A 26,828-nucleotide genomic window follows, 5' to 3' on the forward strand; every position below is an offset into this window, starting at 1 on the left:
GGCTTGAGTTTTTCATGTCCAAGTCAGAGGAGCTAAAAAAAAAAGTAATAATTTTTCCCTACAGAAAATAAATAGTCACTTTAAGCATCTTACCTTGGGTACTACAGACTAGCTACTTGCATGCAAGTCAGACCTCCTGGGAAGACACTGAAGACCGTACTCAGTGAACAACATGCAAGAGTGTGACATCCATCCTTCTGAAAGTTGTATGAGGTGATAGAGGTCATTCTTTCCCAGCCTGTGAATTGTTTTAGAAAGCCACTGTTGTTCTTTGCATCTCACAAATCCTTGGATGTGGCTGGCCTCATTCATGGTGTGGTTTAGGTTCACTGTATTCAGTAAAATCCCCTACAAGGATTTCATTCTTCTTGTCTCCTCCCTACTTGAAGGACACAAGGGTTTTATTTCTCCTGTTTGACAACCTTCATTAGTGAACATGGTGCTGAACATCCCCTCTGTGTAGCAACCAATTGACTATATAAAATCAGCAGTAGAAAAGCTTAGTGGTGCTGTGGTTCATGCTATGAGTATAATAACAGACACCGCATGGGTGGGCTGTCGAACATACAGAGGATTTATTTTCACTTGCTAGTTACTTACACTGTCACTGCATAGAACCAGAAGATACCTGGGGGCTCTGCTGCTGCTTAGGATCATGAAACAGGCAGCCACACAATGCTGCTGTGATACATGGAGCAGGCTGACTTCTGCAGAGCAAACTGCAAATGCAGCTCTCAGAGCTGGACCTTGCTTCACACACCAGCATCTGGCACTGCTTTCCTTCTTAAGGACGCTGCCTGACTGGAGTAATGATTTTCCAGATACATTTTTGTATATATACAAATTCAATGTAAACCTTGAGGGTTGGAGAGCCACCATTTCTGATCCACAAGGGAGTCAGTGATTAAGAAATTACAATGTTGGGCTAACTGCTTGAGAAGAGACACAGTTGGTGCTTTCCATTGCTACAAGAATTCCTTGCTGCAAGTAACATGCAGTAACTCAATCTGTCTCAATCTCTCCCACTCCTTTATCTACCATGCATGAAGCAGAAGATCTGCCTTTCTCAAATGGTCTTAAATTATTGCTTGCTAATTCTCCATGAGTTTTCTTATATGTGTTTTCCGGTTGCCATTGACATCGTTAAATAGCTGTTGTCATCAACGAATTATGATCCTCTCTTGACACAGTGGACTAGACTAGACTTGAAAAGGGGGACAAGGCCTTGAGTTCGAAAGTCCTTGCGCTAGACAAATATATAGCTATAACAAGGGTATCTTATTCCTTTCATAAGACAGTACATAACTTTTCTCCTTTGAGCAAGCACCTAGTTAGTATGAAGAGCATCTAGTTAGTATGAAGAGCATCAGCACAGCTGAATGTCTATTAGGAACATTTTGAACAATGCAGCAGACAGACACCCAGTAACCTTTCAGCTCACTGGAATAAACAGCATTTTTATCATGCAGAGTACATACCACATTTTATTTAACAAAACTGTACAAGTATTCATAAGTAATATACATAAAAATATAGGATAATCAAATTACTTATAATAATAGTTGGTGAGATCCAGTAGGCTGGCATGATAGTTACAGCAGAACTTGAATCAATTCAAGAGAATCTCTACTGGCTGCTTATTGCTTATCTACGGAAAACTGTCACACTGACCAGATACATTGAGTATGTAAAGCTAGCCTCCGTGAGCAGGCAATATTCCCATCCACGGACGTCATCACTGCCAGAGGGGCATGCTCATTTGCAGGGAATTATTTTATTTCCACTCACGGCAACCGGAATCAGTAGTTTCCTGTATTCCAGAGGAAGATGACGCTCTATCAGCACACGTAACGGCATCTTGTCTGTCACCAGCCCTTGTCTTGGTTCAAAAGGAGGAAAGTAGAGAAGAAACAGAAAATTGTTAGCAAAAAGTGTTTTCACTCAAGCTTAATGTCATATTAAAGATTTTTTAAGTTTGTTTGCAGTGACATTGTTGCACTGAATATCTGAAATGCATATGCTGTGGCTGCCTGTGATAGGAAAGCTATATACTTCTATTTGCAAGCAACATTCTTGGGGGAAGATGCCAGGCTTGTTTACGCATGAAAGTGGGCCAGAAGAGTTACTGCATGCTGGCTTTCTGTAGATGTACTTGTATGCCACAGTGACAGCAATCCACCTGACATGGAAGAAATTTTATCACTTACAGACATACATAGAGGGATGTAACAGAAATAAATAATGAATTACCCAACAGATTTTTACATGCATTCACAATTCAGAGGTGGTTGACATTGTCAAATGTGTAGGCTATGTATTTTTCCTAGTAAACCATTTGGCTGATTGACCTGAAAAAATAATCTCCGAGTATTGTAGAAGGAAAAACAGCTGTACTGATCCATCTTTTCCTTATGGAAGGAAATGAAATATTTTTCTTGTTCCTGAACAAGCAACAATTCCTGATCTCTGGATGAGGCACTGGTAAGGCATAAAGACATCCAGAAAAAGGTAAAATAATAAAGGTACAGAACCCACAAACGCAGCCAGTTAACCCATCACACCTCTCAGCTTATTCATACTAATTCCAGCACACACTCATCAGATAGGAAAATCAAAATCTAAGGATAGCAACAGATTAATCTTTTAATCAGTGGCAGTAGCTCCATCTACATAGGCCCATGCAAAACCATTGTCTTGAATCAGATGTGCCCTGCAAAATCCCTGAAATTACTTTAACATTCCATTTGAAACTTCTAGCAGAGACTAGGAATAACAACTTAGATGACTTTAGATGAAGGGTGAGAAATCTTTCAGGCCCCATACTGTTTTACAGAGGAAGTCACAAGATATCACAGTTACTGTGGAAATACTGCTAGTGCACACCTATAACCTTACTAGGATATCAATGCATCACCTAATGCTCATACAGATTAATCATAGCCTTCCTTTACCTTCTCATGAGGACTTCCAGGTCAGCCACCTCCACTGTCTTCCTCCCTGCATGCTGGGTGTAAGCTTCCAGATCATTGCTTAGCTGCCTGAAGTACCTCTCAGAGCTGAAGGAGAATGGAGGAAGAAAATAAAATCAGGCTGTGGACTATGCGAAAACAAGCTATTCCCAATTCCGCAGGCCAAATTGCATTACAATTGCTCACAGTGCAGCAAGGCCTGCCAGGGACAACAGCAGAAGGAGAACCACCCTAGCCTGACAATGGCTTCTCAGCCTGAGCTCCCTAGACTCCTGGTGATGCTGAATATGCCAGATATCTGTAAAACAGCTGCACATTTAAAAATCAAAACCTGTCCCTAGATTTGCACACATACAAGCAGAACAGGGGCTAACACAAGTGACCAATGAAGATTAAGGATTACACTATTAGCTATTATGGTGAAACTGTTCAACCAATCCATGGATTTCCTTCAGGAAAGTAACATGGTCTACAGATTCAAAAACCTGAGAAAATCTGGATTTAGTCATAACACTGCACAGCTGGAACGACTTCACCCTGCCCAGCCTGACACACAGACCATTTTCCAGAACCATCCTGCTCACTGAGAGAGTACTAATGATTTTAGGGTGCCACTAGCAAGATAAGATAGTAAATGGTGCAGTTTCTACTGGTTTGGACAAAAAACAGAAGCTTCTACAAGGCAGTGTTGGTCACTGATGCCCACACAGTGACTAAGAGCACCCAGCAATTTCTGTCCCTTTTTTAATAGCACTTCTTCCTGCTTTCTCCCCAGCTGAGGTAGGGAAGGGCTGAGGGAGGGCCAAAAGCTTGTCAGCAGGTCTGCTGAGAGGTTCATTTGTTGTTTCAGGAGTGAAAAGAAAGAAAAAAGGTTGAGAAGAGGGCAAGGAGGAACAGTTGGCTGCTGCTCACCATTTTTTAACAATCCTGAACGCATCTCTGGCCACCGGCATTTTCACATAATGGCTAAATATCTTCTTTATCAAACTGCTTGCTAGTCCAGGCTCACGCATTTTCCTTTGTGATACTCCTGAACTCTTTAGAACTGGCTTAGCTCGCACTGGCTGTAGGGGAAACCTTTGAGGGAAATTGAAAATTCACACATCAAACTAGCAAATACATGGGAGAGGGTACAAACAGAGAACACCGAGCTGAGTTTGGACAAAACCTATGCTGAATTTGAAGGGGCTAAGAACTAGCTCAATCTTTTATTTGTTTTCCCCTCCCAGCCCCTCAGAACACTCATGCCTTTGCAAACAGCTCACATGGCATTATGACCTTGGCAATTCAAGCTCAAGTTTTCAGAGATAAGCATGCTGGCACAATGAATATTCAGCAAACTACAGTTCTCTCCAATGCATAAATGCAATCATGTTGTGCTACAGCTCTTTTTGTTTCTCACTCTTCAGGAATACATGAAGTTTGATGCATCCATAAGCCAGCTGCATATCTGCAGTTAAGAGAGTCTGACCTGCAAGGTTTATTCAACAATTTTCATGTGTTGACAAGACTTAGCAGATGCAATCTTCTTCCATGGAACAGATGTCCCACAACAACTTATTATAACTTACTGCTATTACAGAATCACAGAATGGTTGAGGTTGGAAGGGACCTCTGGAGATCATCTAGTCCAACACCCCTGCTCAAGCAGGGTCCTCTAGAGCACATTGCCCAGGATCACCTCCAGATAGCTTTTGAATATCTCCAGCGAAGGAGACTCCACAATCTCCCTGGGCAACCTCTTCCAGTGCTCTGTCACCTTCACAGGAAAGAAGTTTTTCCTCAGGTTCAGACGGAACTTCCCGTGTTGCAGTTTATGCCCGTTGCCTCTTGTCCTATCGCTAAGTGCCACTGAAAAGAGTCTGGCCTCTTGACACCCTCCCTTCAGCTACTGGTACACATTGATGAGATCGCCTCTCAGTCTTCTCTTCTGCAGGCTCAACAGGCCCAGCTCTCTCAGCCTTTCTTCACAGGAGAGATGCTCCAGTCCCCTCCTCATCTTCGTAGCCCTCCGCTGGACTCGCTCCAGAAGCTCCGTATCTCTCTTGGACTGTACTGGGGAGCCCAGAAGTGGACACAGTACTCCAGGTGAGGCCTCCCCAGGGCTGAGGACAGGGGCAGGATCACCTCCCTCCACCTGCTGGCAACGCTCTTCCTAACGCACCCCAGGATACCCTGGGCCTTCTTGGCCACAAGGCCACACTCCTCATGCTTATGCTTGAGGCTCATGCTTAACTTCTTGCCCACCAGCACGCCCAGCGCCTTCTCTGCAGAGCTGCTTTCCAGCAGGTCAGCCCCCAGCCTGTCCTGGTGCCTGGGGTTCTTCCTGCCTAGGTGCAGCACCCTGCGCTCGCCTTTTGTTGAACTTCAGGAGGTTCCTCTCCACCCAGCTCTCCAGCCTGTCCAGGTCCCTCTGAATGGCAGCACAGCCTTCTGGTGTGTCAGCCACTCCTCCCAGCTTTGTATCATCAGCAAACTTGCTGAGGAGGCACTCTGTCCCTTCCTTTAGGTCATTGATGAATACATTGAACAAGACTGGACGCAGTACTGGCCCCGGGGGACACCACTAGCTACAGGCCACCAACTAGACTGCACTGCTGACCACAACCCTCTGAGCTCTGCCATTCAGCCAGTGCTCTATTATGAATATCACTTTTGTGTTTTGTTTTTTCTTTTTTTTTTAAACAGCTATTTCTTACTGTAAGTACCAAAAGGAAATTACTACTGTTTTCCATTCTAAAGAGGAAAAATTCTAACACAAAAAGGGGAAATGACATCCCCAATTTCACTCAGCAGACAAGTGGGAAACAACAAAAAATAAGCTTTTAATCTCAGACTAACAAATACAAAACCCATACATGGTGTGCACATATCATTTGATTCTCTCTCCAGCTCATCTACATGTTTTTCTGTTAGAACATCAGAGACAGGTGGAAGAGATCAGCTCCAGAGATGAAGCAGGTATAGCAGTGAGACAAAAGCCAGTCGTGATTTAAGTTATCTTGGTACCGTTTCTATCCTCAGTTTACCTGCTTGTGAGTGATTATTCATGAGTCGCTCACAGGAATGGGGCAAAATTTGAATTTCAGTGACTATAGAAGGTTTTAGTGTTTTTAAATAAAAAATACTATGCTCAGTTATAACTACTCTGATATAGCTGAGCATAGTAGAATTCTACGAGTAGAAAGAGATTATTTTGTAGCACAACACCATCACCATGGTTCTCTCATGGTTTTTACTCCACTTCATAATCTAGAATATTTCTCAGGCTTTTAACCTGCATAACGTCCTCTCGGGAAACAAGCAGACCAACTCAGAGCTAGCATAGGTTACACAAAGTGCAAACAAACCATTCACTTTTTTTCCAACCACTTCCTGAAGTCTAGGCTCTGAGCCTATTATTATGAACATCTGTTTTCTCAGTGCTGCTTGAAAACCTGAAAATCTGTCAGAGTCTATTAATGTTCAGGAATTTCTGTAAAGAATGTGCATCCAAATACATGACTTTTTTTTGCCAGTGAAGACCAGCTCTCTCTGCAGAATAATTAGCATTCAGACATTCTCTAGATACAAAAAGAACATGTACCAGTACAAAATCCCAAAGCAAATCCACATTTATTCAGTTATAGCATAGTTCCACTTCAGCAAAGTATCACCAAAGGCTCCTTCTTCTATTTTATAAGTACATTCTATCATTTGTGCTTAGAACAACCATCCAACCCCTTCTGTAAGCATTGTTCATCTCTGTTCACAACAGTATATGGTACAAAAATTCATTTTTATTCTTTATTGCTTCAATAAGCAAAAAACTAAAAAGTCATGGGCTAGAAAATTTCTTCTGTTCCCTAGATCCCACTGTTACTGGTTTTGATGAAGCTTATGGCTTCATCAAACTTCTAGTTAAGTGACAAGCTTCTAATTAAGCTGGAGTAACGCAGAGAAGTTCACTTTCTGCCTCTAAGTTAGCTTCATCTTACACTCAGAAGCAATTGCATACAGCTTTAGGCTTCTAAAGTCAAAACAAATATGCCATTCAATGTGATCAGAGAAGCTGTAACCCACTTCTGCAAGGGTCTCTGCATCCCATACTGGAGTTTATGGCTCCAGGCTATCTCAGCAGTTTAGGAAAAATTCTTGGTCTTCAGCACAAGATTAAATGATCATTCATTGGAAAGGCTTGAGGCCTCAGATCTGCTCTGAAATACTGAAATTCACTTGATAGCAATTTTTATTCAGCTGCTAAAGCCAGCAGTCAGGACTCCATTCTCCCTAAGACAGCTAATAAAGCACGAACTGACAGAGCTGGGCTCCCTGCATTAAACATCAGAAGAATATGTCTTGACTCTCATCCTGATAATTACACCTCTCCAGACACACTTGTATCAGACTACTGCTGCTGGTTGCTTATACTTACTTGGGAACAGCAGATTCTGCAGGACGTGGAGATGACAGCAAAGAAAGTGGCTTGTAGGTTGCAGCGTGGATGAATGCAGGTGTCTTCATAGAAATCTCTAAGGAGAGAAAGGATGAACTACTTGAAGAACTCAATTCTATTTCCAGAGTTCCTGCTGCAAGTGCTGCTGTAGCAGCAGACAGAAGTCTAGTCAGCTTCCTATGTATCTGATCTGGTACCATACTGCCTGCACTCTGGCTGTGGCTCCATAGCACCCTAAGTCAGTGTACCTGCTGGCTGCTGCAATTCCATCCCCCCCATCTCCAGCCACGCACTTCAGCATCTCCCCTTGTGCCAGGTCCAGCCCATCAGGTTTTGATGGACTAGTAGGCTATGGGGGTGTACAAACACACATGCAGGGACAGGCTGCAGGGGCCAATGGCTATATCAGCTTAGGCTGCCAGGAAGCTGCAGCCTCAGTTCCCAGAGGGAACTTCAAAGTCTGAGAACTCCTTGTTGCCATCCTGTTAAATAAGTGTCAAATTCTCCTGATGAGCACAGCAATAAAAATCACATTACAAGGGTCAGTCTATGACTTATTGCCTGCCAGTTTCCTTTGCAGGCTGAGCACAGCCCAAGAATCCAGCATATTTGGTACTGGTTTCAACTTCACAAACCTCCCTAAGAGCCAGGGCACCACTCCCATTATAGAAGACAAGCCGAACTACCGGAGGCCCCAAGTACTAGTGAGAGTTAAACTCTATGACTTAATCGTCAAGAGTTTCAGGGAAAGCAGAGCTGGGCGAACTATTATGGTTCCTTGTGTTAGCCTCTTCTGAGCAAATATGTCAGTGCATTGGAGGGACAGGAAGCAGTATGCAGGGGAAGAGGTGAGTTACGCTCAGAGGTTTCCAAGGTACATTTTATGACTAGAGTGCATTATTCCTCATCTTCCTGTCTTTCCTCCTGTCCTCGTCCAATAAGATAAGAAAGATGCTAATCTTACTATTCCACCTTGTTGGCACTGCAGAAATCTCTTCATCCGTGCATATAGAGCTGCGCTAAAGATAAGCATGTTGGCAAACTATTCTAGACAGCTTGACTAAAAACACCTATAGCTTTCCTTTTGGCAACAGCGTACACGTCCAGTTGTCCTCTTTGTACCTTTCACACTGCACAAATGCCCATAGGCACAGATGTTTTCAACATAGCTATATCGCCCCACAATGCCTCAAGTCCTGGCAACGGGATTCTTTTGGAAATCCTCTTCTTAAGTTTCTCATTCCAGGGTTTATTGTACTTTGAAAGATTTTAAGACCAGTCCCAAAAGATATCACTGAGATGTGCTCTGGGCAATCTCAAATGTGGCCTTGAGCAGCAGAGAACTCAGTTGGAACTACAGTTCTCTGAAAAGGCATAAATACCCCTGAGCAATGCAGTAGACTGAAGCAGTGTCTAAAAAATAGAATCACAGAATCACAGAATCACAGAATCGTTTAGGTTGGAAGGGACCTCTGGAGATCATCTCGTCCAACCTCCCTGTTCAAGCAGGGTCACCTAGAGCATATTGCCCAGGATAACATCCAGGCGGGTTTGGAATATCTCCAGCGAAGGAGACTCCACCACCTCTCTGGGCAACCTGTTCCAATGCTCTGCCACCCTCACAGTGAAGAAGTTTTTTCTCAGGTTCAGATGGAACTTCCTGTGGTTCAGTTTCTGCCCATTGCCTCTTGTCCTGTTGCTGGGCACCACAGAGAAGAGGCTGGCCCCAGCCTCTTGACACTCCCCCTTCAGATACTTGTACACGTTGATGAGATCACCTCTCAATCTTCTCTTCTCCAGGCTGAACAGGCCCAGCTCTTGCAGTCTTTCTTCATAGGAGAGGTGCTCCAGCCCTCTAATCATCTTGGTAGCCCTCCGCTGGACTCTCTCCAGGAGTGCCATGTCTCTCTTGTACTGGGGAGCCCAGAACTGGACACAGTACTCCAGGTGAGGCCTCCCCAGGGCTGAGGACAGGGGCAGGATCACCTCCCTCCACCTGCTGGCAACACTCTGCCTAATGCACCCCAGGAGACCATTGGCCTTCTTGGCCACAAGGGCACACTGCTGGCTCATGCTTAACTTGTTGTCCACCAGCACTCCCAGGTCCTTCTCGGCAGAGCTACTTTCCAACAGGTCAACCCCCAGCCTGTACTGGTGCATGGGATTATTCCTGCCTAGGTGCAGGACCTTGCACTTGCCTTTGTTGAACTTCATGAGGTTCCTCTCCGCCCAGCTCTCCAGCCTGTCCAGGTCCCTCTGAATGGCAGCACAGTCTTCTGGTGTGTTAGCCTCTCCCCCCAGTTTAGTATCATCAGCAAACTTGCTGAGGGTGCACTCTGTCCCTTCCTCCAGGTCATTGATGAATATATTGAACAAGACTGGACCCAGGACTGAGCCCTGGGGGACACCACTAGCCACAGGCCTCCAACTTGACTCTGCGCCATTCACCACAACCCTCTGAGCTCGGCCATCCAGCCAGTTCTCAAGCCACCTCACTGGACACTCATCTCAGCCACACTTCCTCAGTTCACCTGGGAGGATGTGATGGGAGACAGCGTCCAAAGCCTCGCTGAAGTCCAGGGAGACAACATCCACTGCTCTCCCCTCATCTACCCAGCCAGTCATTCCGTCATAGAAGGCTATCAGATTGGTCAAGCATGATTTCCCTTTGGTGAATCCATGCTGACTACTCCTGATCACCTTCTTGTCCTTCAGATGCTTAGTGAGGACCTTCAGGAGGAGCTGTTCCATCACCTTTCCAGGGATGGAGGTGAGGCTGACAGGCCTGTAGTTTCCTGGCTCCTCCTTCTTGCCCTTTTGGAAGACCGGCGTGACATTGGCTTTCTTCCAGTCCTCAGGCACCTCTCCTGATCTCCAGGACCTTTCAAAGATGATGGAGAGAGGCCTAGCGATAACATCCGCCAGCTCCCTCAGCACTCGTGGGTGCATCCCATCGGGGCCCATGGATTTATGGATGTCAAGTTTGGACAAAAGATCTCTAACCTGATCCTCCCCAACCAAGGGAGAGTCTTCCTTTCTCCAGCCTTCCTCTCTTGTCTCCAAGGTCTGGAATTCCTCAGGACTGGCCTTAGCAGTGAAGACGGAAGCAAAGAAGGCATTCAATAACTCTGCCTTCTCTGTATCCTTTGTCACCAGGGCACCTGCCCCATTCAGCAGTGGGCCCACGTTTTCCCTAGTCTTCCTCTTGCTATTGATGTATTTGAAGAAGGCCTTCTTGTTGTCCTTGACATCCCTTGCCAGATTTAATTCCAAATGGGCCTTAGCCTTCCTTGTCGCATCCCTGCACGCTCTGACAACGTCCCTGTATTCCTCCCAAGTGGCCTGTCCCCTTTTCCACATTCTGTACACTTCCTTCTTCTGCTGGAGTTTGGCCAGGAGTTCCTTGCTCATCCATGCAGGTCTCCTGCCCGCTTTGCTGGACTTCTTCCTCAGAGGGATGCACTGATCCTGAGCCTGGAGGAAGTGATGCTTGAATATTAACCAGCTTTCTTGGACCCCTCTTCCTTCTAGGGCCCTACCCCACGAGATTCCCCTAAGTAGGTCCCTGAAGAGGCCAAAGTCAGCTCTCCTGAAGTCCAGCGTTGCAATCCTGCTCATTGCCCTGCTCCCTCCTCGTAGGATCCTCAACTCCACCATCTCATGGTCACTGCAGCCAAGGCTGCCTCCAACCTTCACATCTCCAACTAGACCTTCTTTGTTCGTTAGGACAAGGTCTAGCATTGCACCTCTCCTCGTTGGTGTCTCCACCACCTGGGTCAAGAAATTATCATCAATGCTTTGCAGGAACCTCTTTGACTGTTTGTGCCTAGCTGTGCTGTCTTGCCAACAGATGTCAGGGTGGTTGAAGTCTCCCATGAGAACCAGGGCCTGTGAACGTGAGGCTACTTCCAGCTGTCGGTAGAAGGCCTCATCGATGACTTCCTCCTGGTCAGGTGGCCTGTAGTAGACCCCCACAACAGTGTCACCCATGTTACCCTGCCCTTTAATCCTTACCCGTAGGCTCTCAACCTGCTCTTCATCCACCCCGAGGCAGAGCTCCATCCATTCTAGCTGCTCCCTCACATAAAGAGCAACTCCACCACCTCGCCTTCCTGGCCTGTCTTTCCTAAAAAGCACATAGCCATCCATGACAGCATCCCAGTCATGTGAACTATCCCACCATGTCTCTGTCACTGCAATGAGATCATGGCCCTGCGACCGCACACAGATCTCTAACTCTTCCTGCTTATTCCCCATGCTGCGTGCATTGGTATACAGGCATTTCAGAGAGCCAGTCAAGCACGCAGGCTTCCCAGAAGAGGTGCAAGAGGATCCTCCATAGCCATGTCCCATGCTGTCTCCCCTGGCTGTATGCACCCGCTGGAGGCATCCTGACTTGAGCGGTGTTTTACTGACTCCCCTGCCACTATACCACTCCCCTTCCCCCATCTTGCCTAGTTTAAAGCCCTCCGTACCAGGCTGGCCAATCTGTTGGCAAAGACGCGCGTGCCCCGCTTGGTAAGGTGGATCCCATCGCTCCCCATCAGCTGTTGATCTTCAAACAGGGTCCCATGGTCATAGAAACCAAAGCCCTGTTGCCAACACCAGCGGCGCAGCCAGCTGTTAACTTGGAAAATTCGTCTACTCCTCCTCCTGTCCTTTCCCCTCACAGGCAAGATTAGTTCAGAAAATAGATATTTCAGAAATAGTTCAGAAATAGATATTTCCTCTCAGCTTCCTGGAGAATCGGCATACTATTTTGGTTAAATGGAAAGGAAAATCTATAACTGCACATACAAAATATGGGGCTCTAAATTAGCTTACAGATTCGGAGTCATGCTAATGACTCTGAATACTGCAGTTCATCGTTCAGATGTTAAAAAGTCAGGGTAAAGTTAGGAGACGGGAAGGCAGTAAGCATAAAGTGGAAGATATCTCTAAGTCACTGTATAAACCCACTGTGCACTCAGTCTTGTATAGTGTGTGTACCTTCATCTCAAAAGTACAAGATAGTCAAGGTCTCTGGAACACCTGACAAGCCAGTAGCAACCTTCACTTCCCATTTGCTCTAGGAATAGCAGCCAACAGCTTCACTTTTACTATCTAATGGATTAAATGGTTAATCATGTTATTCATCTATGTTTTTCTGCAACTTATTGTCAGATATCAGGGAAAAAATTCCCCAACTGCCTTCTACCACTGCAAAAGTTTTCTTACCTTGACTCTCAGGCTCTTCAATTTCAGCTTCATCATCAGTTATCTCTTCTTCCAGACCCTCCATTTCTCCCATGACAGCGCTTTCTTCTAGTTCATCTGCTTGTTCAACAGCTTTTTTAAATGATTTTGTCCCAGATTTTTCAAAATACTGAGAGGAAAAAGCATGAGAATGCCTGCTCAGACTTCCAGCTCCAAAACTTCTGGTATTCTCAGGTTCTAGATTTCCGAAACAGAAAAAACACATCACCATAACAGCCAAAATTTCAGCGCACTCATAGAAATAAAAACTATTCAGAAAGAAATGAATCCCTGATAAAGTTGCCACCTATTATACTCTTATCTTCAGGGATTAGAATGTCAGTACATTAGCTTGTTATGGTAAAGCACTGATGAATACTTGATTTTTCCTTTTGCTGCACCTAGCTAGGCAGAAATCACATTAAAAATAGCCCTTGATAACAGCGAAGCCCATGAGATCTGGGTCAGATTGCTATCTGAGCCCCTTTTAAATCTACTTTTAATAAAAGGAACTGCAAAGCAGCTGTATCAAACAAAAAGATTGACCGTCTCCCTCTAGAGGCAGCAACTTTTATCTCAAAAGCAGTTTTACCAAAAAAGCCTTAGCATAGAGTATGGTTGAACAGGGAAGTCCCTGTAACTTGAGAAAAATAACTTGGGAGATCCTAGTATGCCACTGCATTCAGAAGTTTTACCAATCTCTACCTGACTCTGGAACTCCCACTAGTAAATTTTAATTAAAGAAGTTTTCTGCAATTATATATTCTAAACACTACTAGCAATACAATTTTGATTTTCACTTGAGCAGTAATGAAAATTCAAATAACAATACAGCTGCACAGGGGAAATGAACTGGAGTCTTTGAAGGGATTTGTCTGTGGAATATCTTACAGATAGACATGCCAATTAAAAACATCTCTCCAATTAACTCGTGATTGCTGTTCAAACTCACAAAAAAAAAAAGAAGCTCTGAAACACAAGATATGGAGAGCCATGTTCTAAATGTATCAGGAAAGCATAAGCCTCACAAGACAGAAATAGACTTTTGTGACTGGATGCCCTACATCAACATTCAGACGCCTACAAATACAGTCTTTTAGCTCAAATGCCCAGACTCCAGAACGCAGAGTTAATTAATAAGGCTCTCTCCCAACACTGACGCCAATGACACACCTGGAGAGGTACTAGTCTGAAGATTGTTCTCACCAGTTTTGGGAGAGTCTAGGTGTTCAACACTGCCTTCTGCTACCTTCTCTTCTTCTGAAGGAGTCATTTCTGTCTCGACTCTGGCATCTTGCACCTTAGTTATCTGTGATTCTGGGATTTTTGTCAGTTTTTTCTCCAACTGTTCAGAATATCCAGTGTTTGCATGATGCTCTGTAGCTAAAAAAAGAAATTCTATCAGTCTCCCCTCCAAAAAACCCCCACCAAATACCAGCATACAATTCAAAAACCATTGAAATTTAATCATAAGTAAACTCAGCAATAACCAAAAGCTAGAAATAAGCAAAGCAGATCCAGTTCCCTTCCAAAAATTTATGGCTGAAAAATACACAACTTCTCCTTCTATTTGCTCTAGAGCCATCTATTTAGGGTTTACGTCAAATCCTAAGGAAGGAAAGAAATGTACTTATCACTAACTGTATCTCTTCAAGATTTAACATTTACATATCTATTCTCACTTTAGGTGGTTGTGTAAAAGACCAATATATTTTTTCTTTAAAGCTAGTGATGTCTGGAGTTTGTGCTGCTATCTCCAGCTCACAGGTATAGAGGACTAAGCACACCCTTAGTTGTTCTGAATAAACAATTTTGGAAAAGACACGCTTCACTACAAAGAAGAGAGTGCTTAGCAGGGTTATTACCCATCCCAGAAAAGCCTCTAGCAGGCAGGACGGGGAGAAACCAAATACATGAATGGCATGTCTTCAGCTACTGATAAGTGTTCTTTTTCCCCTACCTACTAAAACTATAGTCCATGTCTGTTATGACACAGCTCAGTTCCAGCAGTGCCCCACAGAGATAGCTATTTGGAGAAATCTTACTAATAGCTCCATCTATTAGTAGCTAGAAATTGAGAGCATTAATGCTGCCCCCAGTGCCCTTTTAAACTTTCTTTCGACCTTTCTGATAAGTAAAAACCCAACCAGGCAGAGGGAGAAATACATACAGGAAAGTGCTCTTGCTTTACTCATAACAGTTTAGAGAGTTTGCATTCTTAGGAAACAGATAGAAAAGTCCTTGCAACTATTTTTGTCCTTGCAACTATTTTTTCAGTTCATACTGAGGAGCAATTCAACAGTAGCTACCTTTGGCAAAACAGCAGCAGAACTACGTAATCATTAGCCTTTGACATTAATGGCTCAAAAACTCCAGCATCTTTAAGATGCACTGTCATACCTCTCTTCCTCTCATCTGATCCAGTCCCCCATTCCATGTCTTCCAGGTTTCCTTGATGTTATCTGTCCATTTGCCCTGAAAGTCCCTACCATTTGACTCTTCAGACCAATTAACCTTTTTCAGTTCACCTCTCCCTCACCTTTTCAAACCATTTTTTTCTACCAAGCTTGCCACAGACAACCCTCCAGAAACACAGTATACTGCAATTGTCCTCCAGGACACCAGGCATTAGTTCATTTCTAAGCTTCCCATAACAAGAACACCTCTCCTTATTCCTGGCTTGTACAGTCCTGAATGCACCAAAACATTCTTTAAATACTTACTCGTTTCTGTGGCCCTTCTGACAAAGGGTTATAAATAAAAAACTGAATGAAAAAGAAATATTAGCTTTCTGTACTTCAATCAAAATACTGTAGGTTTTCCACAAAGAACTGCACAAAGCTATTCACTAAGCCAGACCCTGTCCTGGCTGGTTGCCATGAGGTCACTGAGCAGAAAGTCTTAGGGTTACAGCCATGCCTTGGGGCCCAGTCTATGCACAATGAGGAAAATATGCTCCCATTTACATAGCCAGCACAAGGTGTTACAGGCAAACCTACACAAAGGAGATATACTGAATATTAAAAGAAAACTGGCAAATGATGGGAATTACAAAGCACTGGAACAGTCTAACCAGGGAGGGTACTACCTCTGTCAAAAGGATTTTTAAGATACTGGAGATGGCCAAGGAGGTAGAGAAGACATATATTTGATCTAACCAGCCTAAAGGTCTAGACTAGTAACCTCCTAAGGCTCCTTCTAACTCTGTCTATAGCTCCTACATAGTTTGTGCCATCATATTTGCGACTAATTGCAGATAATATCTTCTACCCCCAAGTCCTAACCCATAGTACTCACTGCCAGCCACCACTTCCTCTGGTACAGAAAATTGCTCCATGGGGTCACTCTGGTAGGAATGACCTTGATGATCCTCTCCCTGGCTCAAAGATGTTTTCTGAGACACAGGAGTCATTCTGCCAACATGTTCATAATCAAGGATTAAGTTTTTCTCAGAATATCTTTGGGTCCTTCCCTCATTTGTGCCCATGCTGGGTACCAGGCCCACCAGCCTTGCATCCTCATGAGCTGAATCAAAAGCCGAGCTTCCTTGTGCTGGAATTTTTGATTCTAGTAGCTGTGGTTCAAGAGCAGAAAGCCTTTGTTGGCTCTGCTCACCAAACTGAGGCTGAACAAAGAGCTCAGTGTTACTCATCACAACTTCTGCGTCACTCGTCAGCGTGGCTGTTCTAATCCTGGATGCTGTTTGCAAGTCCACAAGGTAGTTCTGTGCTGTTTAGGAAGTTTTAAAATAAAATCAATGTGAAAAACTGCTCAGGGCCATTGGGAAACACATTTATTACCAGCACTTGCATAATTTGAAATCTAAGTCATTTATTCAAATTTTATCCATCCTGCATAGACCAAATAGTGAGCCTCTATATCACCACATATCAGTGCCCATAACCTTCTTTACCAAACTCTCTCCCCAGAATACACATTTATGAACATGATCCCAAACAGGATACAATGCCTGTGTTGTAGATTACCAAACTGGGTAGAGCACATATTAATGCACGCAGAATCAAAGCAACTACAGATGCAGAGTCTTGTTTCTAATTTTGCCTCCCAAATTATACTGGCCTTGTGTGAACATGTGAATAACCTATAAATCCTAAGATACAAACAACATTTCAGCAACTGCTTCTAAGACATCATCTCCTGTAAGACTCTACCTCCCAAATCCCAGGTAACAACATGAAAGAAACCTTTTCTCTGCAGCATGTTCTGTTCCACTCCACCTTCAAAAGCTTCCATGTCAACAGCTTTGCGATTTTTTGGCCTCCGGAGTAAGCCTCTCTTTTCCATAGGGTCTGGTGGGATCAAGGAGCCAAGAGACAGGCGAAGAGATCTGTAAAAAAGGGCAGAGGAGGATGGAAGAGGTAACTCTCCAAACCTACACGTTCCCCTTTTACCCTCAGACTACAGACATGGTGCCACTAAGAGTGCAACATTGCACCAATCCTTTAGCTAACAGAGATTTCCCACAAAAACTTGACGAAGATTATCTGACAGCTTATTTTAAACAACTAGTTTAACTTCCGTATATTACCTAACATCAGAACATGTATCACAGAAATCGGGAATCAAACTGGTTTTACAGTCTCCTACCCAGAAAGGGTTGCAAAAGTATATTTGACAAAAGGTTCAGGAATCTTAAGGTTTTAAATAATGAAAGAAGGAAAACAGATGTTTAGTAGAGAGTATAGTAAAGATGATGTCCTCTAGATGGGGTGGAGGAGGAGAAGGCCTTAAGAGCAAGTCTTAAGATGATGCTTAGTATGGACATACCCCCAGTATTCACAGCAAACTAGAGCTGCCAATAGACCATAAAGTTTTCAGGATGGGGGCTAAGACAGCAACACGCAAAGCACAGATGTATCTGTGTATGTATCTGAATTTTGTACCCTAAAAAGACTAGCCATGCTCAGTCATCTCTTGTCCCTCTCACTAGGTAGCCCAATCAAAAAGGGGATTCAGAAGAATTAAAAGATAGGAAGAACAGTATGCAGCCTTATAAATCAGCTGGCATAGGACCACAGGCAAAGGCTGCATTGAGAAAGGTGGAAAAAATCGATAACCATGGCCAGGATCACTAGCAAAGTACAAGGGCAACACAGGTAAAAAGTTCTTCACTTGTTAAAAGGTATTTTAAGCCCAGGAAAGCTGGACTAAAGGCTGCACTGATTTGACCGATCTGATGAGTCAACTAACAGGTAAAGATAATATTCTAAGTTATATTGTGCACTGATTTGTTGTTGCGAACATGAAAACAGGAGGAAAAAAGGAATGATTCTAAGAAGTAAAAAGAGGGACAGTGAAGTCTTTGCAGACAGGCAGGAGCAATAGTAGCAGTACAAACTAGACCAATCTGGACATGCAGTGCAAAAAAAAAAATCATCAAATAGAACTTATTAAAAACTCTCTCCCAGACGCAATTTCTGAAAATCACAAGGATGTAACACCTTCAAGTTCCGTCACGAAAGCATAAGATGATCTTGCTCTTACTAACTCTATCATGAACCCAATTATCTCTATTGTTCTTCTCAATTACAGAGATGATGAACCAAGGGAGCTATAAATTAAAACAGCCAGAAGTTAAAACATTTTAGTTTAAACTCACCTGGCCAAAGAAGTGCTGTCCAACGTTGACTGAGCTAAAAAAAGTTGGTGACACATTAGCTGAGAAATTACCCCCTACACAATGATCTACAGGAATAACCCAACAGATCTTCCACTTCTTAGAACCAGTTATGCTACAAATCTCAAAAGTTACATTTTAGTGAGAATAGAATTAGACAATAGGTTCATTTCATGATTTCTAGTCTGCATTCCAGAACTGCTTGTTAGAATTCTAGAACAATTTCTGTGAGGGAAATAAAATAGTTATTTCAAAGGCAATTTAGTATGGAAGATGTCCTCATGCTCAACAATATTAATCTCACCACACTAATAGCAAGATGCTAGGGCCTCATCACAACAATCCTTCAGTAACCCTTTACTAAATATTATATCTTTTTTTAAATATTACAAAAAACATTTTTTTAAATTACAAGGCTCTTTTTCCTCAAATAATAAATGTGACAAAATGTATGCAGCTTGTTCTATTTTCAAGTTTCTGGAACTAAGCAAAAGACAGGGACTGCTGTTTCTATTCCTTCTGGAGAAACTTTAACTCAAGAACATCAACGTGGAAAAATACTCCAGAAGTCATATACGATCGGGGTAGAGCCTGTGGCTCGGCTCAAAAAGATCTATTTTAAACTTGATAGGGACTTTTACCTTCTCTGCTATCACCCTTGCACAAGGTACTAAAGGCTTGCCCAGCTGAGATGTTACTAACAACTAAACTGCGGCAGATAAAAAGGATCAATTCACAACAAACGCAATGTTGAGCAAAATAATCCTTGACTGTGGCCTTACTCTGGTTCTGAGGAAGTCGCTTGTCTGCTGCTCTCTCAAACTCAGAAATGCTGAACTTCTTTTTCTTTCTAGTCATATGGAATTTGGTCATAGACGTATCCTCAGGAACAAGGTCTGGCAGCTGTATTTCCACCCTACCAATAGAAACCAAGCCTTTAGCAAAGGACAACATTATCACTTTGGACACCCCAGAAAGGTCCCTGTAATGTTGCTGGAAAGCAAATGGAAATTATTGTCCTTGCTGCAGGAGAAATATGGAACCAAGCAGTGATTTGTTCAGCAAATGTAGGAATGTGTCATTCCCTCCTACTAAATCAAAGTAAATTTCACAAAGTAAGAGAATCAAAACTTGAATGTATATTCAAAATAACAGGCCCGTGACACTTCAGACTAAAGTGAAATTTTGGACTTCCAAGAAGCTCCATAAATCTCTTCTTATAACAGCGCACAGCAAAAATTAAGTTTGTCAAACATTACTGTGTAAATGAAAAAGCCATCATCATGAAACAACATAAGGTATTACAAAGCACACTGGTACACAGAATACACATATAATACCATAGTCAGGCACTGGATCAGGAAAAGAAAATAAGCTTCAGAGTGTTTTCCCCCTTTAATAAGGAGTCCCAAGAACCACTTCACATGAAGGTCAAATTCAGTCAGCAAACTGCTGCCCAGCTACTCAGTTCTCCCCACTGTGTCCTGCAAAGAGTTAATCCCATAGTAAGATGACCACGTTTCGGGAGATGTAGAATTCTGTATCCTTTGCCTCAACAAAAGTGCCTTCAACATAGCAAGAAATGTCAAGTGTTGATGTTTTGGGCCTTTTTCCCTTAAAAATATACATTCTTTACCAGTTAGAAGTGTAATTGAATTTCATTACTCGTTACAAACATAAGTGTGGGTATTAGAATTAACTAGCTTGTAATGGAAAAAAATGTAAAATAGTGAGAAAAAAACCAAGATTGCTTGTTCTTTGCATCTATTCTGGAAGATATTACAACAGATAGGGAAAGCAGTGCATTCACAAGTTCAAGACAGTTCACACTAAGTAAAGGAGTGCTGTGGAGAAGGTTTTTGTTTGTTTGTTTTAAAAAGGTATAGACAGTTTTTTCCTTAACTTCAACAACTAGCTAACATATGGAATAGAAAACCCTGCAAAGATCCAGCCACGTGATTACACTCCAGGAGCATGTGACCTGTAGCCTTGAGGAGGTCCAGAAACTACTGTTTCAGTTTCCATCACAGACAAATAAGGAAAGTAGGCTTCCATCAGGAAACTTAAACTTATTGTATCCAGTACTTCCACTGGAAAAATATTAAAAGTCTCCAGATGAAAGAAGGGACTAAGCACAAAACTTAGCACACCTTAAAAATTAACATAAAAAATGCTTTTAAAGCTGGAGAGATATTTCTGAAAATCCTGCATAATAGAATGCAATTCTGATCACTTAAATAGAAGTAAGTCCTGCTTCCCAACCTCACCGATGTTATAGGAACTGCAGCTATACCTGGTAGATAAAAAAAATTACTTACGTGCTGGAAATCCTCTTAGAGGATAGTTCTAATCCAGCTTCTTCTGTTACTTCATGCTTAGATATTTGAGGTGCTAGAGGTGAAACTTGTGGTTCTGCCAACAAACCAAAACATTTCATTTCCAGAATTCAATCTAGCAAGAATGTTAAAATGTAACAAAGTGTCAAATACACACTGCTTTCCTTACATTACCTTTATTAATGATTAAAATAGAGAGCTGATGAAAACAATTTGGGATCTACTCCTAGGACAGCTGGCACATACGAGGCTAACACTGACAAAACAGCAGCAGCCAGCATTCCATACACTGCAGTAGAGGTGAACTGAAGTTTGTAGCAGTGAGTACCTCTAATTTATACATGATCTTACAGCTAAAGGCAACACTAAGATTACTTGCTTGTCCCCCAGGATAAGAAGATTGAGTGAAGAGAATTTTCAAAAATACATTTTCATCAATGCAAGACCTGGTCTTTGAAACAGAGCTGTCTCACACGACCTCATTCAGCTGCCACTACTCTTTTATATAATTGGTCATAAAATGATCTGAATGTATGTTCTGTACAACAGGATAAGAATAACAGGCTACAAATGAACACCTTCTGTTCTCAGCTCTGTCAAAGTATTGTACTTATGCTCCCTGCTTTCCTGAAAAAAGCTACTTACGGGTCCGGATAATTCTTTTGAGCATAAACCGTGGAGTGTCATTATCAAGGTCAGGCAACATGGTTGGTCTCTGCTTCAGCAAGGTACTTCTACCAAAATTGTTTTCCTTTCTTGAATCAGATGCAATCTAAAGAAAGAAATTGAAGACATGCCATTCAAAATCTCATTTTCATAATTTAAAATGAATCTTAGGATAAAAAACATTCAAAATCTATCTTCTAACAAAAAGCTAAGCTAAATAAGCAAAACTTTTGAAATTCCTCAAAAGAAATCATGTATATTTGATTCTAAAGAATGCTATCATTTCACTTTTGGATTGAATACAATTCATGATGCTATACCATCAAGATAAGTTTTGAAGCATAACTCTAAACATGGACAAAAGCCTCAAGGATTCACAAGCACAGAGTGTGTCTCTTCTTGTTTCTACAACCCTGACCTAAACAAAAACCAAGAAGGAAGAATAAAGAAAACATAGCCAAGGTACAAGGCTGTAACTGTCCTGCTTACAGCTGACCTGATCATTCTACAGCTTTGGTGAGAAGGAAATCAGGGAACCATGGACCCATCAGACTCATCTCGATCCCTGGGAAGGTGATAGACCAACTAATTCTGGATACTATTTCCAGGCCCATGAAAGACAAGAAGTTGATTGGGAGTAGTCAGCATGGATTTACAAAGGGGAAATCATGCTTAACCAACTTGAGAGCCTTCTACGATATGACTGGCTTGGTGGATGAGGAGAGAGCAGTGGACGTTTATTTCAACTTTAGTAATGTTTTTGACAGTCTGCCATAATACCCTCATAGACAATCTGATGAAGCGCAGGCTAGACAAGCAGTGACATAGACTGAAAACTGACTGAACGGCAAAGCTCAGAGGGTTGTGATCAGTGGCATGGAGTGTAGTTGGAGGGGTATAACTAGCGCTATACCCCAGGGGTCAGTACTGGGTCCAATCTTGGTGCAGCTTACACATTACTGATCTAGATGATACAAAAGTGGGAGGAGTGGCTGATACACCAGACAGTTGTGCTGCCATTCAGGGGGACCTCAACAGACTGGAGAGAAGGGCAGAGAGAGACCTCATAAAGTGCAAAGTCCTGCACCCTGGGAGGAGGTCACATGCAAAGGGCTACTCAAATGATTAAGGGACTCATATGAGGAAAGGCTGAGTGAGCCGGGATTGTTTAGCCTAGAAAAGAGAAGGCTCGGGGTGATCTTATCAATGGATAGAAATATCTGAAGGGAGGGGGTAAAGAGGATGGAGCCAGACTCTTCTTGGTGGCACACAGTGACAGGTCAAGAGGCAATTAGCACAAAGCAAAACACAGGAAGTTCCATCTCAATCTAAGGAAAAGCTTCTTCATTATAAGGGTGGTTGAACACTGGAACGGGTTGCCCAGAGAGGCTGTGAAGTCTCCGTCCTCGCAGATATTCAAAAGCCATCTAGAGTAGGTCCTGGGCAACATGCTGTAGCTGATCCTGCTTGAGCAGGTGGGTTCGACTACATGATCTCCAAAAGTCCCTTCCACTTCTCAACAACTCTGAGCACTTGGAAATCGGGCACGTTTTCCAAGTTTAGGGATTTAGTAAGTGCAAGGAAGTTTCCTTTTGTTCTCCGGTTCCTGCTCTGGGAAGGTTGTTTTCGCCTTACACCGGGCAAGGACAAATCTGGTGCAGCTCAGCCTGCCCCGGCCCTCGGCAGCCAACGCTGAGCAACCCCGGCGGGACGGCCAGCCCCAACAGCCGGGGCTCACTCTGTGTCCGAGCTGGCCCTTCCCGGTTTACTGGCCGATCACGCCGTGAATCCCCTCTCTTCTTTCGGGCAGGGCCTTTGCCTGCTCAGTGTCGGCCGCCAGCAGCCCGGGGCCTCCTGGTTTCCCCCTCGCAGCACGGTCAGAGCCGCGCTCCTCACCCACTGCGGGATCCCGGCCAGGGGAATTAGCACCTAGGCCTTGCACGGTACCTCGCCCGCGGCCCGCGGAGTCTGCCGGCCGCCGCGGCTCGCCCTGCGCGGGGCCCTGGGGAGACTGGCAGCCATGGTGCGAGGAACCCGACCCGTCCGCTCGCGCCACAACACTCCCCCGGCAGCCCCGCCGGCGTAACGGCTGCGCGCGCTCCCGCCGCTGTTCGAACCAAGTCTCGCGAGATGTCCAGCGCCACCGCGCTGCGCCCCACGGGACGGGGCGTGAGCAGGCGCAGCCTCGCTAACCGGTGGAGGACGCCTCGCCCCGCGGCCCCAGTGCATGCCGGGGGACACGGTGAGCGCCGCGATGCCCTCCGGGAGCGGTAGTCGGGGAAAAGAAGCGTAAAGCTCGCGTTTGTCCCCCGGCGCGCGGCGCAGTGTGGGGCAGGTAGTTCCGGCGCGCCGCGCGCCGGCCCGTTGCCGCGGTGCATTGTGGTCCGCGTAGTTCCGGTGCGGCTGCGGCGGGCGGCGTTGGCGGGCGGCGAGAGGCCGCGGTTGGCCTTGTGGGATCTGTAGTTCGGCGGGGCCCCGCGCCCGCTCTCCCCGCTGCCGGGGCCGCCGAGGCCCCCCGGAGACCGCCCCGCCATGCCAGGCTTCACCTGCTGCGTGCCGGGTTGCTACAACAATTCGCACCGGGACAAGGCGCTGCACTTCTACACCTTCCCCAAGGACGAGGAGCTACGGCGCCTCTGGCTGAAGAACGTGTCCCGGGCCGGCGTGAGCGGCTGCTTCAGCACCTTCCAGCCCACCACGGGCCACCGCGTCTGCAGCGAGCACTTCCAGGGCGGCCGCAAGTCCTACCTGGTGCGGGTACCCACCATCTTCCCGCTGCGCGGCGTCAACGAGCGCAAGGCAGCGCGGGCCGCCCGCCGCCCCCGCCCCGCCGCCGCCGCCGCCGCGCAGGGACCCAGTCCCGCCGCCGCCGAGGCCCCGGCAGGGGGCGCGGCCGAGGACGTGAAGCCCATCGACCTGACGGTGCAGGTGGAGCTCGGGCCCGGGGCGCCCGCCGGGCCCGGGCCCGGCCCCGGCTCCGGCTCCGGCTCCGGGAGGCTGCCGGCGGCGGTGGGGGAGGAGGCCCCGGCGGAGGGTGGGCCCCCGGACCACTCGTACTCGCTCTCATCGGGCACTACGTCGGAGGAGCTGCTACGGAAACTCAACGAGCAGCGCGACATCATCGCGCTGCTGGAGGTGAAGATGAAGGAGATGAAGGGCAGCATCCGCCGCCTGCGCCTGGCCGAGGCCCAGCTCCGTGAGGAGATCCGCGAGAAGGACCGGCTGCTCCACGCCGCCAGCGCTGGGACCCGCAAGCGCCATGGCCTCTGAGGGCCAGAACCGCCCGGGCCCGGCCGGGCCCGGCCCTTCACAGGGGTCGGGACCCGGCCTGGCCCTTTGTGGGGCTCTCTGGCCCTCCAGGGCTGGGGCCAGCTGCAGGTGGGGCTGTTTGAGCAGAGCCTCTGCCTCCCTCAGGGGAGGCAACCAGGACAGTATGAAGAAGCGATAGGTCTCAGCCCTGCTGCCCCCTGGCTCCTGCAACCCAGTCCCTTCTGCCCCCCTGCTGCTGAAATTGCCCTAACTCCAGACAAGCTCGTACTGTTGGATTCCCCAGTGTAGATGGGGCAGCCGCTGCCAACAAGATGAGAAGCCCCGTTTTGAAGCCTATCTCATTGAAGAGCTAATGCTGCTGGCAGCTGCCAGCATCTTGTCTGTGCTGGGTCCATCAGCATCCTCTTTATGCTGGCAGCAGTGGGAAATGTTTGTTTTGTTTTAGTGTAGATGGGGCCTGTGTCACCACTAAGTGGACATCAGTTCATCAGAGTATCAGTTTTCAGCAAATAAACTTGCTCTGTGTTAAGTGAGGTAGCAGCAACACTACCCCCTGGAGAAGGCATGTGTGAAAACATGGTTGGCGCTGTACCCTTCATAGGAACGAACAACAATGTTTTGTTTGGCCTCGCTCAGCAGAGGCATGAGGAAAGCTTTAGAAACCCTCTCAGGGTGATGTGTTTCTTCAGTAAATTACTGATGCCATAAAAGACTGCCAATTCTAGTGTGAAAGAATCCCCAAACTAATGAGTGCTCTTGTACTATGTAGTGTTTGCTTTCTCTGCAGTACATACATATTTGTTACAGATGTCTTGATGCTCTCAACACTAGTAAGGATTATGATCTGGTAAAATGAACCTGGTAGCATTTGATGGCTGTAGTTTATCTCATTGGCTTAAGAACTCCCTCTAATGAAACAGAGGCTTTGTAACATCCTGGGATTTAAATCCTTGGCTTTCATTCAGAGAACTTGGATGAGACAGTTGTAAGAGAAGCAAATTTATCTGCAGTGGTTGCAAACCCTTGCTGTGTAATCGTAAACTAGTTGGCATGACTAACAATCCGTACTCTAGGCAAGACCTCACTGAAATGTGCTTGTGTGTTCTAAAGCAAGATTTAACAGTATTGTAACAAATCTACATGGAATTATTGTGTAGTTTCTGTTTCTAGCCAGCATTAATCCCCTTACTTTCAGCAACAGTAAACCAAAACAAAGTTGGCTAAAAAGATGATGAGGTGACAGTAGCAAGGTTATTAGTTTGGCCTAAATATGTACTTCCAGATTAATCAGTGGAACAGATAGCTCAGTGCTTTAGAGGAGAAGGAGGAGGCTACCTGGCACACCTGTATGGCTCTATCCCGATGCATACATAGGAGGTACAGTTTAGATAGTGATATGTATTTAAAACAAAAGGCAGTTCACCACAGTGTGTCCATAATTAGAGGGAATGCCCAGAAGTCCTTTGAGTCTGTAAAATCTTTCTGTAATCAGTGTGTTACGCTCGGTAGATCAGGATGTCAATTTTACTAAATTTTGTATAAGTATTTTCTGAATGTTAAAAGTATCTTTTGAAAATATTGTAATCTTTGTAACACTGGCTAACATAGCTTTACCACTGTATACTGTTGTTGTCTGTATGACTGAACAAAAGGGCACACTGGGATTTGGTAGCTGGAGGTTTATCTATTGATCATCTAGCCAGTTCAACTAAAAGCACTGGTTGTCACAGCCTGCTATGTAATGCATGGGTCATTTCTTTATTAATGTGTGTATCGAGTTGGATGGTTGACCATGAAGATACTACAGATCTATTCATGTACTAAATACTTCCTATTATTTCATTTTAATTTATTTTCTCCAATTTGATATGTACCTCTAACGTCAGCTCTGTGATGTACTGATTTTTCTGCAATTAGAGTATGAAGCAAGGTTGGTTTTTTGGGTTGGTTTTTTTTTTTTTGGTAGGAAAATCATTAGTAAATACCTGCTACCCCATCTGATTTAACATATGTAATTGGTCCAGCAGATCTATGCTCCCATCAAGACAATAGGCAGCACAACGTCTCTCCTGACAAACGAGACCATTTGTGCATCCTAGCTTCTTCAGAATGTGCGTGTTGTAACAGTCATGGTACTTTTTTACCATTGTAAAAATGCACTTCAGGATGTTCAGCCATTTGGCCTGCTGGACTGGTTAACTGCTGGACTGTTCCACTTCTCCAGGTTACACTGAGGTGCTAACATACTTAATTTTAATAAAGTATATTTTGTTTTGTTA

General features: G+C 44.8%; 2 protein-coding genes across 4 annotated transcripts; one reads left to right on the forward strand and one right to left on the reverse strand.

Moving 5' to 3' along the window:
• Positions 1-1,466: 1,466 nt before the first annotated feature.
• Positions 1,467-23,813, reverse strand: CENPT (centromere protein T). 3 transcript variants are annotated; one of them, XM_068956425.1, is made up of 13 exons: positions 23,397-23,813; positions 21,259-21,385; positions 20,596-20,689; positions 19,060-19,193; positions 18,260-18,293; positions 16,845-16,987; positions 15,937-16,368; positions 13,846-14,022; positions 12,622-12,837; positions 7,384-7,480; positions 3,882-4,046; positions 2,952-3,056; positions 1,467-1,879 (listed from the first exon to the last, which is right to left on the reverse strand). In XM_068956425.1, exons 1-13 carry the CDS (start codon positions 23,811-23,813, stop codon positions 1,756-1,758), a joined length of 2,265 nt encoding a protein of 754 aa, XP_068812526.1. In that variant the 3' UTR covers positions 1,467-1,755. The 3 variants fall into 3 exon arrangements, with proteins under 3 accessions (XP_068812526.1, XP_068812527.1, XP_068812528.1); XM_068956426.1 differs by having other exon boundaries at positions 23,227-23,661; XM_068956427.1 differs by having other exon boundaries at positions 23,473-23,655.
• Positions 23,812-26,828, forward strand: THAP11 (THAP domain containing 11). The gene has a single exon (XM_068956433.1). The coding sequence runs from the start codon at positions 23,812-23,814 to the stop codon at positions 24,547-24,549; it is 738 nt and encodes a 245-aa protein (XP_068812534.1). The 3' UTR covers positions 24,550-26,828.

The sequence above is a fragment of the Struthio camelus genome, chromosome 10 (genome assembly GCF_040807025.1).
Source record: "Struthio camelus isolate bStrCam1 chromosome 10, bStrCam1.hap1, whole genome shotgun sequence".
Taxonomy (NCBI): domain Eukaryota; kingdom Metazoa; phylum Chordata; class Aves; order Struthioniformes; family Struthionidae; genus Struthio; species Struthio camelus.

Excerpts from the sequence above, each read along its gene's own strand:
- THAP11 (XM_068956433.1), top strand. The coding sequence starts at position 23,812 with ATGCCAGGCTTCACCTGCTGCGTGCCGGGTTGCTACAACAATTCGCAC.
- CENPT (XM_068956425.1), bottom strand. The coding sequence starts at position 23,813 with ATGGCGGGGCGGTCTCCGGGGGGCCTCGGCGGCCCCGGCAGCGGGGAG. Across the intron at positions 21,386-23,396 it reads TGGACATCTCGCGAGACTTG|ATTGCATCTGATTCAAGAAA; the intron begins GTTCGAACAGCG and ends TTCTTTCTTTAG. Across the intron at positions 18,294-19,059 it reads GCGACTTCCTCAGAACCAGA|CTCAGTCAACGTTGGACAGC; the intron begins GTAAGGCCACAG and ends AACTTTTTTTAG.